At 38.1% G+C, this 14312-nt stretch overlaps 2 protein-coding genes across 2 annotated transcripts; one reads left to right on the top strand and one right to left on the bottom strand.

Annotated features, from left to right (window-relative positions):
- Positions 1 to 335: 335 nt before the first annotated feature.
- On the bottom strand, positions 336 to 7954 carry serinc2l (serine incorporator 2, like). Its single transcript, XM_007559582.2, has 10 exons — positions 7827 to 7954; positions 6921 to 7082; positions 6322 to 6509; positions 6137 to 6216; positions 5891 to 6028; positions 4814 to 4983; positions 4470 to 4560; positions 3549 to 3705; positions 2339 to 2548; positions 336 to 1974 (listed from the first exon to the last, which is right to left on the bottom strand). The coding sequence occupies exons 1-10, from the start codon at positions 7863 to 7865 to the stop codon at positions 1836 to 1838; spliced, it is 1374 nt and encodes a 457-aa protein (XP_007559644.1). The 5' UTR covers positions 7866 to 7954; the 3' UTR covers positions 336 to 1835.
- A 2672-nt stretch (positions 7955 to 10626) lies between these two features.
- On the top strand, positions 10627 to 13472 carry LOC103143154 (stathmin-like). Its single transcript, XM_007559581.2, has 5 exons — positions 10627 to 10724; positions 12049 to 12091; positions 12351 to 12523; positions 12621 to 12812; positions 12910 to 13472. Exons 2-5 carry the CDS (start codon positions 12076 to 12078, stop codon positions 12967 to 12969), a joined length of 441 nt encoding a protein of 146 aa, XP_007559643.1. The 5' UTR covers positions 10627 to 10724; positions 12049 to 12075; the 3' UTR covers positions 12970 to 13472.
- Positions 13473 to 14312: the final 840 nt, after the last annotated feature.

Genomic DNA, 14312 nt, shown 5'->3' with positions numbered 1-14312 from the left:
CAGGTCACTTGGCAACAAAAAAGGAACGAAACTCAGTTAAGAACTTGTAAGAACTACAAATCATTTACAGTTAGTCAAATCCTCTCTGTGAGAGACAATCAAATCCAGAAAATTAAATTAACTCCAGTCATCCTTTTCTGGTGGGAGAACAATGCTAAAGCTACTTTAAAAAAAAATCTAAAAAGGAGCAAAATGCTTTGTGTGTATTCAGATGACTTGTACTGTCCATCATGCTCCTCTGGGAGAACGGAACATGATGCAACATTCCTATATTACTCGAAGTTATTGGGCCTTTATGAGATTCATCAGACAAAGAACAAGAAACACACTTTATCCTCACTGAAAGAAACCTGTACCTTTATTAGATGTGATTTTCTATGCATTACATACAAGTTTAAAATCACATGACAGACCAGTGCCTGAGGACATGCAATGGCTCACCACAATGTTCAGGTAAGGCATATTAGCACATCTTCCTTCTGATATACAGAGACTACAAAGAGGCACTTGATAGTTTTATAAAACTGAATTGGAAACAGAAAATTACCCAAAATAACATTCTTAAAGGGGATGAAATGTAAAACTGAAGAAAAAAAAAATCAAAACGGATCACTCATTTCACAATACACATTTCATATGTTTATAAAGACATTTCTTGAAAAATATTGAAAACAAAAGAATAAAATGTTTGGGACTGAACAAAAAAAACTGCTTTTGACATGTGCAAAATATACTGATAATATTCTCTTTTTCATATAAATGAGGTTAACTACATAATGCATAATTATTGTACCAGCATTACAACCGTCCAATCACTATGAAAGTCAATACAATTTAACAGCAATTCGATCACTTCTGAAATGCATTACTTCTGTTTGTACAACATTTAAAACTCCTATGTTTCTGCTCATGTCTCTTGGCAAACATATGGCATTTATATATACTGGTACACAAATTAAAACAACTTGTGTTGAGTTAATGCTGCAGCTGCTGGGACCTTTTTTTTCTGCCCACTGCATGGTGCTGATTAGCTGAGGATCAATAAAAGTTTCCCAGCTGCAACAGACTCCAGTAAAAAAAGTAAAAGATTGTTGCCCGTGGCTGTCCGAGCCTGAACGCTGTCAGACGGGGAGGAAAACCTTAGCACCGGGAATAAACAGTCTCAAATTAGAGCAGACGAGGAAGAGCTAAGATTAGACCGGCGCTCGGTCGGCAGCTTAAGATGTAGTGACGTGGCTGTGCATACAGCTGAGCAGCATCAGGGAAGCCCTGTTATGATCTGCAGGGCGTGGCTTATTAGTGTTATCTGACGCTCACACTCGCCTCGCTGTGGGGCTCCTGAGCAGGGCTCCCCTTATTTCATCCTCTGCAGTGGAGGCAGTACAGATAATCAGGGGTTTTCCAGACCTGGCCAATCAGGTGTCTGATCGGAAAGGCTATTAATAGAGAATCTATGAGTGACATTTCTGAGGTACTGAAAGTGCCTTGTTGCTGAGTGTTTACAAGAATGCAGAGTCTAAAATTTTACATTAAAATATAAACGCAAAAGAACAGAGGATTGCCCATCACATTAAGAAAAAGCCAAAGACATTATTGAACAAGCTGTAAATCAGCGTAAACTTTCATACGTCTGTAATGATTATTTCGAGCAGAAGCGTTCAGACAACATAACACAAAAACAGGTGACACACAATCTGAAAAAAAAAAAAAAAAAAAAAAAAAGATATTTCAAAGTCTTCATTTCACCCTTTGTAGATCCTTTTATAGCATCCTTCAAATTGTCTAGTGTGCAAGGAGAAAACAGGAAGGACAAACAAGTCAAGGACATCGAGTGCTTAGTTGAAATCCCTGTCAGGGAAGATAAGAGGGGCGATGAGGGTCCAGAGGTAGAGCCCGAGGCCCAGCCAGCTAGAGCACATCTTCACCCACACAGCTGGCATCGTGCTCTGCATGGCTTGTGTGGTGGTGTCTGGTCTGACAGGGCACACACAAGGAGACAAACAAGTTAAAAATCAACTCAAAATGTTACACGTGTATCTGAACATTTTTTGAGGAAAAGGTCCAGGGCTGGGTGAAAGTCTTTAAATGAATAAAAATATTCAATCTGACATTTGTGTTGCTGTAAGGCGCCATCTGGTGGTTCTAGGCAGAATGGAGAAAAACTTAAGGCTAAACTGAATGAGTACAAAATATTTAGGTTTAAAATTTCAACCCAATCCATAAATATCCATCCAGCGGAATATAGAAAAACGATAGCTAACTGCGACATTTTCGCATCTTTGCTTCACTTGACTGCATCGCATTCGACCACCTGCTTTCATCTCCTAACGACACTTACTGGTACCAGTTGGTCAGAGTCATCATGATGTAGAGCGAGGCCAGGCAGAGGTGGAAGTGGAAAAAGGAGTAGCTATAAGTGACGTTCTCCTCCTCGTTGTCGACAGCCCTGTGCACGCCGTCCTTCCCCACGACTCCCTCGCCGCCGGACCCTGTGCCCTCCTCTGTCTGCATCAGCTTGTTCACCTGAGCGTTGGTGGATGAGCGGATACTGAAGGGCACAAAAGAGGATGAAACCGGTAAAGTAAAATGTTTTTTTTTGTTTTTCTTTTAAGACATGAAAGGCATATAAACCATCTGATCATTAAATGATCAGTTTGAGGCTGGCTGCCATCTAAAGCTGAGTAATATGGTATAATGTGTATAAAGTATCTATGCACCTCGAACATATTAATATTTGCCCAACTCCAGTGTATTTTAATGGGATTATTTTGTGATGGACCCACTTTATCAGCCCCTTGATCCCTGACCTGACTGCTGAATTCCTTGGTCTTCATGATACTGATTAGCCATCAATCTTCTGTACAAAACCTCTGAGCTCTTCACAGATCAGATGGATTTATACTGAGCTTAAATTACACAAAGGGAGACAATACACAGACTGGAGTTTGTTTTTTGTGATGTCACTGCAAACTGGGCTCAATAGAACTGCATGCTAAAAAAAAAAAAAGCATGTTGAAAACCTTGTCTAAATGTCCTTTCACTTCACAATAACGCACCACTGTGTTTAAAATGTCCAAAAACACAAGGTGAAGTACCTTAGTCCTTTCATCACAAATCACATGAACAATGATGACATATCAGACCTGTTGTAAGGTTTATGACCCAACAAGCATCACTGCATGCAAGTTTCACTTCTGCTAAGTTAAAGCAGCCGTGCTTTAAAGCAGATTGGACACTAATCTATGCTGCCCACTTGTGGCCATCAGACGAAACAATGTGGCTTGAAGTTGCAAACTGCATCCTGATCCATTGAGCATCCTTCCCTGATGAAGGAGGATTGCAAGCAAGATGTCCGTTATTCAGATGTTTTCACATTTAAAGAAAGAAACTTCACAAAAATATGTATGTTACTTTAAAGAAGCTTTAAGTTAATGTTGGAGCAGAGCTGTAATGAGCGTCGTAGTATGTTGTGTGCATTTATGGCCTTCGGACTCCCAATGAAGTTTGATCATGGCAAACAAATTAAAATGAGGTCCTGTCATGTCTACCTGGCGTAGAGAGTACAGAAGAGGAAGATGACCAAACCAACGATGCCCTGAGCGTCCCACCACTGCACGTGGCCTGAGCCTGGGCTGGCAGTTGGTTGGGTGGCGGTGGTGTTGGCGTGCGAGACGAGACTCAACAAGCTCGGGTTACATTTCCGATCTAGAGAATATTAACGTACGCAACTGTTAGAAATCCACCACACTTCATAAAAGCTCCCAAAAACTTTCAAGGAACTCAAAGTAAAGCTGTGGTGCATGATATGGACTGTCTGTTGCACAAATACATCCACATTTTTCTAAATTATCCTGATGTTCTGCACATTTTTACAAATCATTTTTCTAAATTTAAGCACGGTATTTTTAACACCTGCAGTAATTTTGTTTTATTATGCAGTAAAATTTCCCTTACATTCTCTTAATGTCTTTTCTCACTTTGCTTTATAGTTTTACTTATGAGTAAATTTACATTCTTCAACTTGCCTGTCACTTTGGTACTCCTGACTTTCCTCACTGATGGACAATAGATGATATGTTGATACTATTCTACTCTTCTATTAATTTGCCACTTTACTCCACAGACATTTTTTTAACTAAAATTAAAGTTTGATTATTATTAATTATTATTATTATTATTATTATTTTCAGTGGGAAATCCTGCAATAGGTGTAGAAAGAATGCAGAAAACTAAGTTCATCACAAGACTCTCCATTCTTGTTTTTCCACTGACAAACTACAGATCACGCACAAAAAAAAACACTAAATTAGCTACAACTGTTTAGTGGTCAGGCATTATGCTACATTTAGAACTCACCATCGTAATTGAAAAGCTGCAGCACGTTAACAAGCACATGTAGGAAACAATGATCGTTAACATGACTTATTAAAAAAGAAAGAGGAGGGATTGAGACTTTGGTTAGCACTCACTTGGATTGTTGGTCATGGCTGACCAAGTGACATACATGGTGTAAAGAGAAATGAGGGACGCCTGGAGGAGACCAGAATGTGGCTGAGCTTCCTGTAATAAACAGGACAAAAACACAAACATTAAAAGTGGGCAAAGTATTCAAAGTGGTTAGCATTAGCAATTCACTGCTTTGATATGGAGGATTTTACGGAAAGAGTTGTTTATTTTGGAAAAAAAATAAAATAAAATAAAATCTACTGGCCAAACTGGAAACACGAGTTTCCTGAAAACAAAGCATCTAAAAACAGAAGATGGACGATTAGCAGATCTCTCCTACAATCCAAGACTCAATGAAAAACTTCACCTGTATCTTTGGTAAGATGGACACAACAGAAATGATGAGGCAGAAGATGAGGTTGAGGCTGATGAAGACTTTGTTTTCAGTGCAGTCGTCTGGCTGCGTGTAGTAAATGTAGAAAAGCACCACAGCAGAGAAAGCCAGCGCATAGTGGAGGACGGTGAAGGACAAGAGACCTGAAAAGAAGAGAAACAAGGTGAGGCACAAACAAGTCTAATTTGGGAGTGTGTAGACGCAGTGGCTCTCAACAGTCTACACACCACTTTAGTGAAGTAAATAAATAAATATATAAAATTGGACTGACAAATCAAATCTAAATCTTGTCCACATGTGAGACCTACATCCTACACAGCTAAAATGTACAAGATCAATGTTCAATTTTATTTGGGAAAAGTTGAGAAATATTTATCATGGTATCATTTTTTTTTTACATTTAAAGACCTTGTGGGTAATTTTAAAAACCACACAGAAATCAGGCTGCATAGCAGAAGATACAATTCAAATTGTCATATTTATTTATTTATAATGCGAGAAGCTTTCAGTCTTTCCAACAACTCTTCTTGTTGGGTTAGTCTTAGTCAATATTTGTTTCCATCATTATTGTTTGCACAGTCTACATGTCAGAAGCCACAACAGAGACGATGAACCTTCCTACTACAACTTTTGTACGCACATTAGAATGTTCATCTATTGTGCTTAGATCTTTTAGACATTTGGTATGACTCCTGCAGGAACCTTGTGGTCAGGATGACCATTTACCTTTTATATGTACCAATAATTACTAATAAGGGACTCCCGAGAACCTGGTAAGGCCGTCAGCTTTTCTTGCATCTCCTCACCTCCACAGGTTAGAGGTCACCTTTTGTATTATTGATTAATGTGGTTGAACGCTACAGCATGTTCACATACATCCTCCTCTGCTGATTTCTATAACTTTTACACTGCATACTGGAAATTTTGATTTTAGCCCCAGTTTTTGTTTAAAAATATTTATGTTTCACAACTTTAAATACAAGGTGTAGAGTCGACTATAACAACTTTAAACTTTTTTGTTGTTGTTTTTTTGTTTTCCAAAAACTTCACCTGCAAACCAGCATTTGTTCTGGGTTTCCTCAGCATTTTCAACCCAGATCTTATTCCATGAGTGAGCGAAGTCAATCAGGAGAATGAGCTGGATCAAAATGAAGATGAAGGATCCTACTAATCCAAAGTAAAACCACACTGTGAAAGACAAAGGAAAATGACTTGTAAGTTTATTATTCAGGTTTTAAACCTTAACCTACGTGTTCGGAAATATGATCAACGGGAAATATAGAAATTAGTCCTCACCAGAATTAAATGCTCCATCTGGGATAAAAAACGCTCCCACTGTGATCCCAACTAGTATCAGAAATTTGAAGAACCAGAATCTGAAGAAGAAAAATTTAATTTACAACTGCATGATGAGGACGACAAAAAGTACTGCAGCTCTGACCGGATGTGTCCAGTAAAAAGCTAACAGGGCTCTCTCTCACCCATTTTGAATCACTGCTCTTGGGTCTTTGCTGTTCCGGACGCGAATCATTATGGCCGAGAACAGAAAGAAGAAGCAGGCCATGGCGAAGCACATGCGATACACAGACTTGTACCCCACAATAACGTCACACTTGACCTGGTTTTCGATACCGAGTATGGTCGTTCCTCCCTGGCAAAATCCTGGAATCTACAGAAGGAAAATTAAACACATGAAGTAAAATCTCTCATAGATACATAAACTGCCCCTCTCAGTACACAGATCTTTAAATTTAGGAACATCAACACAAATACAACACCTGGAAGTGCAAAAGTATTCATACCCTTTGACATTTTTTAAACTTGGCAGCCACAAACTTCAATGATTTTTTTTTTTACCAGGATATTATATGACAGACTAACACTAAAGAACAGATAACTGTGCAACACGCATAAAAACGCCTTTACTGATATCCTAAAACAAAATTCACTATCTATTATCTATACAGCATGAGCTGTAGATTTGTACAATTTGACACATGATGCATTTTATGAAAGTGTGAAATCCCCATCATTATATTCTTTTTCTTCTCATTACAACAAGTTAGCTGTGGGAGCTCACTTTGCGGAGTTGTGTTTCCATTCCAGGTAGGATCATGATGACAGACACCATAGTTCCCAGAAGCAAAAAGAAAGAGAAAACCAGCCGTGTCACTGTGGAGTTATTGGAGGATGGACAGCAGCCACACACAAGACATGGTGCCGAGCCACACAGACATGAGGCCTGGAGATAAATGGAGACAAGGTAAAACACCAAGAGGGTTTAAATATCAATAAAAAAAAAATGAATAAAACCAGGACAACAGCAACTGCCTTAATGTAGGTCAAGGTCAAGAAGATATCATAAACCTGTTGTGTTCTATTGGAAATACTGACCTAGTAAATAATTAAACAAGATCGTCATTTACCAGTACATCACAAGTGCAAACTCACACCGACGTAATAAAACACAGCGAATATTTCTGTAAATTTAGGCCAACAAAACACGATAGCACTAGCTTCTTGGCTTTTTGTCACATACTTAATCCTGTTAAAATAAGGCTTTCACAATTTCAACCATCCACTTATCCAACTTATTAAAAACTGGCTAAGCCAAGGCCACTAGCTGCTGTTCATTGAAGTGAAATAAATTAGCATACAGCTGGCCGCGTTACACTGTAACATTAAATGTCAGGTTACGTGTACGTACAGGTAAACATGTTGAACTGTTTTCGCTCAGTTCGGACCCTTATTCAGTCATACTGACGAGTAGCCTCTCAAACAAAATCTGCCTGAATGTTTCAGAGCAGTAAAGTATGGCTAACATACGATTTAACTTACTAATTAATTATTATATGTGGAAGACTAATGTTAGCCTTAGCTGTCAGGTAGATAGGTCATGTTAGCGCAAATCCATTTTGACCAAACTTGTACAAAAAGCTTGGTGTTTAAAATGTGAGATAACGCTTTATCATAAACAGAAACTCACACAGCTGGCCAAGGAGCACAAAGCCATACAGGCCCCCATTTCCTCACGTTAAAGAGTCGAAATGTTTCGGGTTGTGCCTTCTTCCTCTGAACTGCCTGGACAAAACCACAAACTAACCGGAAGTAACTTGTTGTTTTTCAAAATAAAAGTGCTGACAGGTTACAAGTCAAACGTCCAACACTACAGTGTCCAAGGTTTCCGCCATAAGGGCCAAAATCGTCAAGATAAAAGTACTGCAAGGCCGCAAAATGTATTTGTTTATTTTTTTTAATTTATAAATAAATTTCTTGCAACTTTTTGTTTAATCAGCTCAATAAAATAAAACAAAATAAAATAAAATAAAACAAAACATGTTTAAGTATATTAAACATGATTCTCACACAGCCCACATTTAAAAATATTTTTAATTGGCCTGATTGGTCTGCAAGATTTTTTTTTTCAGTGTACAAGAGGGCTCTGTAAATCTTTGTAGATCCAAAGCATCTTTAACAAGTGTTGCTAAAAGATGGGCATAGTACTTCCAAATTGAAAAATGTCATGAGGTTTTTGTGAAATATGTGAAGTTTTATGTTGTTTTGTTTTGAATAAAAATGCACCACAACTCTGTAATATAAACAGAAACTTTCCGTAAGAAGGAAAGAAATAAAAAATACATCCAAACGATTTGGACTATTTCTGAGTTATTATCACGGGGTAATACGTTTTGCACAGACACAAACATGCAGTGAATAAATCAATTTTCAATCAGTTTTTTGCACCAAAGAGTTAAAAACAAACACGTTTTCACAAGGCTGTTTAAATGTGTTTGGAAATTTTTTAAATTGCCGTTTGTGACTGTGTACAAAATAGACCAGCAAATACTGCAGTAAGCATATTGGGCTCTGTACTATGTTTACAGCCAATGTGCATGTCTTTTTCTGCTGAAGTAAGACCAAGAAGAGCACTTTCAGTGTCCTTATGTCCACAGACAGACAGTGAACACAGCAAGTCTGAAACCTGCCATCTGTCCTTCCCTCTAAACGTCCCAGGAGCTCAGAGTCTGTTGCTCAGTGGTGCTAACAAAGACAAGTCTGTCAGGTACTGGCACAACCCCCCTGAGAATTATAACAATTGAGCTGACAGGCTTTGGTTATTCTCTAGATGTTTTTTGGGGAGATTCAGAGGGTATCCTCTTTGTCCAGGTTAGAGATGGAGGGGCACTGGCTGTTAATAGGGAAGAGGAGGGGTACACCTTGTCAGTCCCTCAAAGGGCCAACAGAAAGAAAAACATGAACACAAAGAATATGTAAATTCAACAGAAAGGTCTACAGCCCGAGGTGGTAGTGAATCCGAACTGTCATTGCAAAATACAATGTACAAACAATGGCAATGGTTGTTGTGCACAACCACCCAGTATCAGTGCCTGTGCTTTTGCACTCTTGACTGCAAGTCCTCTGTAATCACCTCTTCCCTTTGACAGTGGCAGATACACTTGGCTGGCTGCAGCTGACATTGCTTGTAGTTTGTGGAATGCGGCATTCAAGATTCCAGCTTAGTTAATCACTCCTGCACTCTGATTAACTATTTCAGGGATATTCCTATTTTTTCCCCCTTTCCTGTAACAAAGGACATATATAGTGCAAAAAAGTTTCTTTTTTTTAGCCTCTTAAGGTTTGTTGTAGGGATTAGGAATTGTGATGTTTTATTAGATTTTGATCTTTTTTTTCCTCCTATCAAGACAGAAAATAATACAACTTTGCTGAGAAGGAAGGATGTGGTCAGGTAGATTTTCCAATAAATTAACCTGTTCTTGGTTGAAAGAGTCTGGATCACATGTTCTACAGGAAACCAGAATATTTATAACCCTGTTAAGATGGGTGGTAAAACATCCAGACAGAATTACGCCACACAATGTGACACATTATTCCACACGACTATTATCTCTATGCCCACTTATGTGTGCATTGTCATGAGGGGGCTAGTGCACACCTCCAGCAGTTATTGGTAGGAGGCAAAATACAAACTACACAGGTTGTAAGTCCATCACAGTGAAACAGAAACACACAAGACAAAAACCATGTTTGCACTCACTCAGAACTAAGGCAATTTAGCCAGAACAACTGATCAACGTTTGGACTGCAGGAGGAAGCTAGAGTACCTGAAAACAACACACACACCAGTGTGTGAAATTCATGCAGAAAGATTCCCGGGCTGAAATTTGAACTCAGGACTCTCCTTGTTGCAAAACCACAGCATTTACTGTGCAACTGTGCAGTCCATATAAACTTATATGAGCAAATTATAATTATTTTTTAATATCATGGAATATATTTCTATTTTGCTACTTATATTACAATTAATTCACTATGGCTCACAGTCTAAGATATAAACAATTAAAACTTACCTTACTTTGATTAAGGGCATAATTTCTTTTACAATTTTGTGACTGGCTGTTGCTGTGCATGTGTAAACATAAACCAGGATGACAGCGTGTCAAACAAAAATGAAGGTGCATCAAATAAGCTTTGTTAATGTTACATAAATAAACCATGGCTCTGATTGAGGAAAAGATTGCTACCGCTTTTTAAACAGAACTAATCAGTACTCTTCTGTTAGTGGAATTCTAACGGACTCTCTATTTACTATTGAATGTTGGAGAGTTGTGTTTAACTTTTAGAAAAACATTTGAGCCATTTTTTTTCTCTCTCTTCAGGATGCCTGGCCTTCTTCGCCTTCCTGCTGGCGCGCTCGCCTTTGCAACAGCCGCGGTGATTGGCTAATTTGGACCAATGAGACACCCCTGTCTATTCTGACGTTGACAACACAGAGGTTTGTGCGCGAAGGTGCAGATGTTGGCGGTTTGAATAGAGGCACAAAGGTAGCAAAAGGTCCGCTCTTCAAGCCGAGCTGCACTTGACGGTGAGAACAATTGCTCTCATTGAGTTGTTTTCTCTGAGTCTATGAGCGCCCAGGAAAGCTTTGGCTGCGATAAAGGTCGTTGTTGACTGTTTATTCAGTGTTTAGGGCTTTGAACAGAGTAGGTAAAGTCACTTTTTGGTACTAAGTAACTGTTATGGCCGTTGTTCACCAGCAGCCTTTCAGGATATGACAAAAAGTACTTTGAAAATTGCTTAAAACATTTTTTTGTTATGTGATTGATTGTTAGTATCTAACCACATGCAGTAGGCAAATGAGCTAATTGACAAAAACGTTGTTTTTGTTACTCTGTTATGTAAGCTCGAAATATGTTTTTACACATGTAATTACACTATTTTGTTCAAATAATTGATTTTTTATTGCCTTATAAATGATCCTATTTTCAGTCTCATATCTATATATTTTAGGTATTGCAAATGCTGCCTCCAGCTTTTTTCTTCTTTTTTTTTTTTAAGTAAACACAACAAAAACTAGTGCAGCAGTTGTGTTGCCCCTCCCCGCCATTTTTGCACAAATGAGTGTGCAGCCTCCAGCTGTGGGTACTCAGCTTTTAACCTGCCTTTCTCTGCGGGGCAACTACACGCAAACATTTAGCTACAGGCTGTGGTATTAGAGAGGCAGAGCACATGTTTTGACTGGTGTTTAATGTTATGCAGCGACTGTAAGGTGTGACACAATATGCATAAACACATTTTAGTAGTCTGTCCAAATATGTGTGTATGTGTAAGGAATGTGCATGCAACTTTTCAAATTTGCATCTCCAAAGTGTTTGTCCCAATAGACGTTATTAACTAAATATTTATTTTAGTTGAATATTTCATCATCATTCACCTACAAAGTTCCCCGATACAAATTATTAACATTAGTACTTTAGTTGTCTGATGATTTGCTTGTGATCACCTAAGTATTCTTAAGCTGATAGTGATCAAGGGTCTCACTATCAGCAGTTAACCTGGTCACTTAGTATAACATTTAAAACAAAACCAGGGGATTGCAATACTCCCAGATGTAATTTTGGATTTCATAATTAAATGACAAAAAATAACTTATGTAATAATAAATAAATAACACCAAGAATTCTTTTGAGTACTTCTAAAAGTAACCTAGGCATTACAAGTGCTGCACTGAGCTTAGAACAGTTGCAGATATAAGTCCAAAGTTAGAAAGGGTTGCATGCCTTGCAGTAAGATAAGAGCTTTCTGATTAAGATGCAGCTTTATTTCAAGTGAAATGAGTATTGTCCCAAATGCTTAGCTCCAAATGAATTGTAAGATTTTAACTTTCAGTTTATTTTTGTCTTCTGCAGGAGATTAAAAGACAATCTTTCCGTAAAATGGCAAATTGTGATGGTAAGTGTAATCGACTGGAATGCACTTGTTAGTGGCATTTTTTTTTTAAGACCGGCATTTTCTAAAACTTTTCTGTTTCCTTCGGTTTGGATGTCAGATCCGAATTTGGAAAACGAAGCAAACTAGTTCACAGATTGACTGAAAAAAAGTTTTGATAATAACATCATTTTAGAAAGTAAAACAAAATTTGAAATTGAAGTTTGCGATTGAAAAAGATGGGTTATAATTTGAGTATTTAATGAGATTCCTGTCTTTACAGACATTCAAGTGAAGGAGCTGAACAAGCGTGCGTCGGGTCAGGCGTTTGAGGTCATCCTGAGGCCTTCGACCCCTGATGCCAAAGTGGATTTCCCGCTGTCGCCCAACAGGAAAAGGGAAACGTCCCTTGACGAAATTAAGAAGAAATTGGAAGCTGCAGAGGGAAGACGCAGGGTATCGTAAAGCACAAATGGCTAATAGTGCATCAAATAAACTTGGCTATTACACTGTGTTGACTTATGAGGAAGGACTTCTCTTGTCTTTCTGTTAGAGCCATGAAGCCGAAGTTCTGAAACAATTGGCTGAGAAACGAGAGCACGAGAAGGAGGTCATCCAGAAGGCCATCGAGGAAAGCTGCAACTTCAGCAAGCAGGCGCAGGAGAAACTCACTCAGAAGATGGAGGCGAACAAAGAGAACCGCTCCGCCCGGATGGCAGCTCTCAACGAGAAATTCAAGGAGAAGGTCAGATCCTGACCCTGCATCTGCTTTCTTCACATCTGTAATTCTGTGTAAAACTTGCAAACTAACGTGATTGTTGTTGTTTTGAAATGTTTAACAGGACAAGAAGCTTCAGGAGGTGAGGAAGAACAAGGAGGCCATCAAAGAAACCGAGAACTAACCTGTTTCTGCTCTTAGGAGAGATATAAGCTATCTGTCTGACAACCTCTTAAGATCTTAATGATGCTGGTTGTAATTATGCTTTAGACTTCTCTGGTTAGTTTTATATGTTGTCTGACTTTTCTTTTTTTTCTTTTCTGGAGTTCTGTTTGGCAGCTGACAATACTGTATTTTTTTTTATAAAAGCAACGGCTTGTAATAAGTTAGTTGTTATATTTACCAATGTCAAAAAACAAAACAAAAAAAAAACTTAACACTCTTCCAGACTGTTGATAATGCTGTATGTCTGAACTGACTGTACGATACAAGGGTTCAACTAACCAGATTCAATTCCAGTATTTTGGTTTGTGCAGGACTGTTGTTGTCTTTGACCTCACAAATTTTGGATGAAATTTTATTTTTGTATTTTCTACCTTTCTTGGAACGGCAGACTATGGTGTAACATCTTCATGAAAGCTGAAAACTGTTACTTAACTGTTAATAAAGACTTTGACAATACTGACACCGTGTGGCCGCCATACGTTATTAAAACTAAATTAATTTGTCTCCAAAATAGGGAGAGAAAAAACGTTTTGTAAGGAATGATTTTGTTGTATTTTTAAAATAATTAGAACTAAATAATTTTGTTATTCTTTCACAATTAATTTTGACTTGATAGTCAGACTTAATATGTGTGTAAAAGCACATTTGCATCAATGAAAAAAAGCTATATCATAAAAATCGTCGTAAACAAGATTTTAACACACACCGATATTCCAAACAGAGTTATATGTAAACAGTTAAGTGTTTTTGCAATTACTGGTGAGTTGCATCCTATCATGATCATGAATTTTAACTTTCGCACAGATTTCCACCACTTCATAAAAAACTGACCGGACGTACTGAGAATTTATTTAAGTTGGACAAATCAAACTGGAAAAATAAAGTGGTTGGATTTTTCAGCACCTGATGGCTGAAGCAAACTTCAGTCAAGCTAAGCTAAACTCCAGGCTAACTGTTTAAGTACTTCTGGCAGATTATTAGTTTAATATGTCAATCGCAGTGTTTTTACTGAACTGTGTGGTTACTTGAATGTGTCTTACTCTGAAAAAGTTCTATGATCTTAGTGAAACAAAGGTGTTTACACCATGTATTACTGGTGAAAACATAGAGGTAAAACCTGAATGGCACGTTCTGTGGGAAAATATAGGAGCTTGGGAAGGTAAGGAGGAGTCTAGCCTGAGTTTTATAGGTTTGTTTACAACTATTTAGCACAGGCTTGCAGATAGAAACACGCCTGTAACCCAAATTGGATTGCTTCCATGAGATTCCATCTGTTGCATAATTTTGCTACATTTGATAAAA

Source organism: Poecilia formosa, unplaced genomic scaffold (assembly GCF_000485575.1).
Source record: "Poecilia formosa unplaced genomic scaffold, Poecilia_formosa-5.1.2 Scaffold105, whole genome shotgun sequence".
In the NCBI taxonomy this organism is placed as follows: Eukaryota; Metazoa; Chordata; class Actinopteri; order Cyprinodontiformes; family Poeciliidae; genus Poecilia; species Poecilia formosa.
This window is presented reverse-complemented; position numbering and strand designations above follow the sequence as displayed.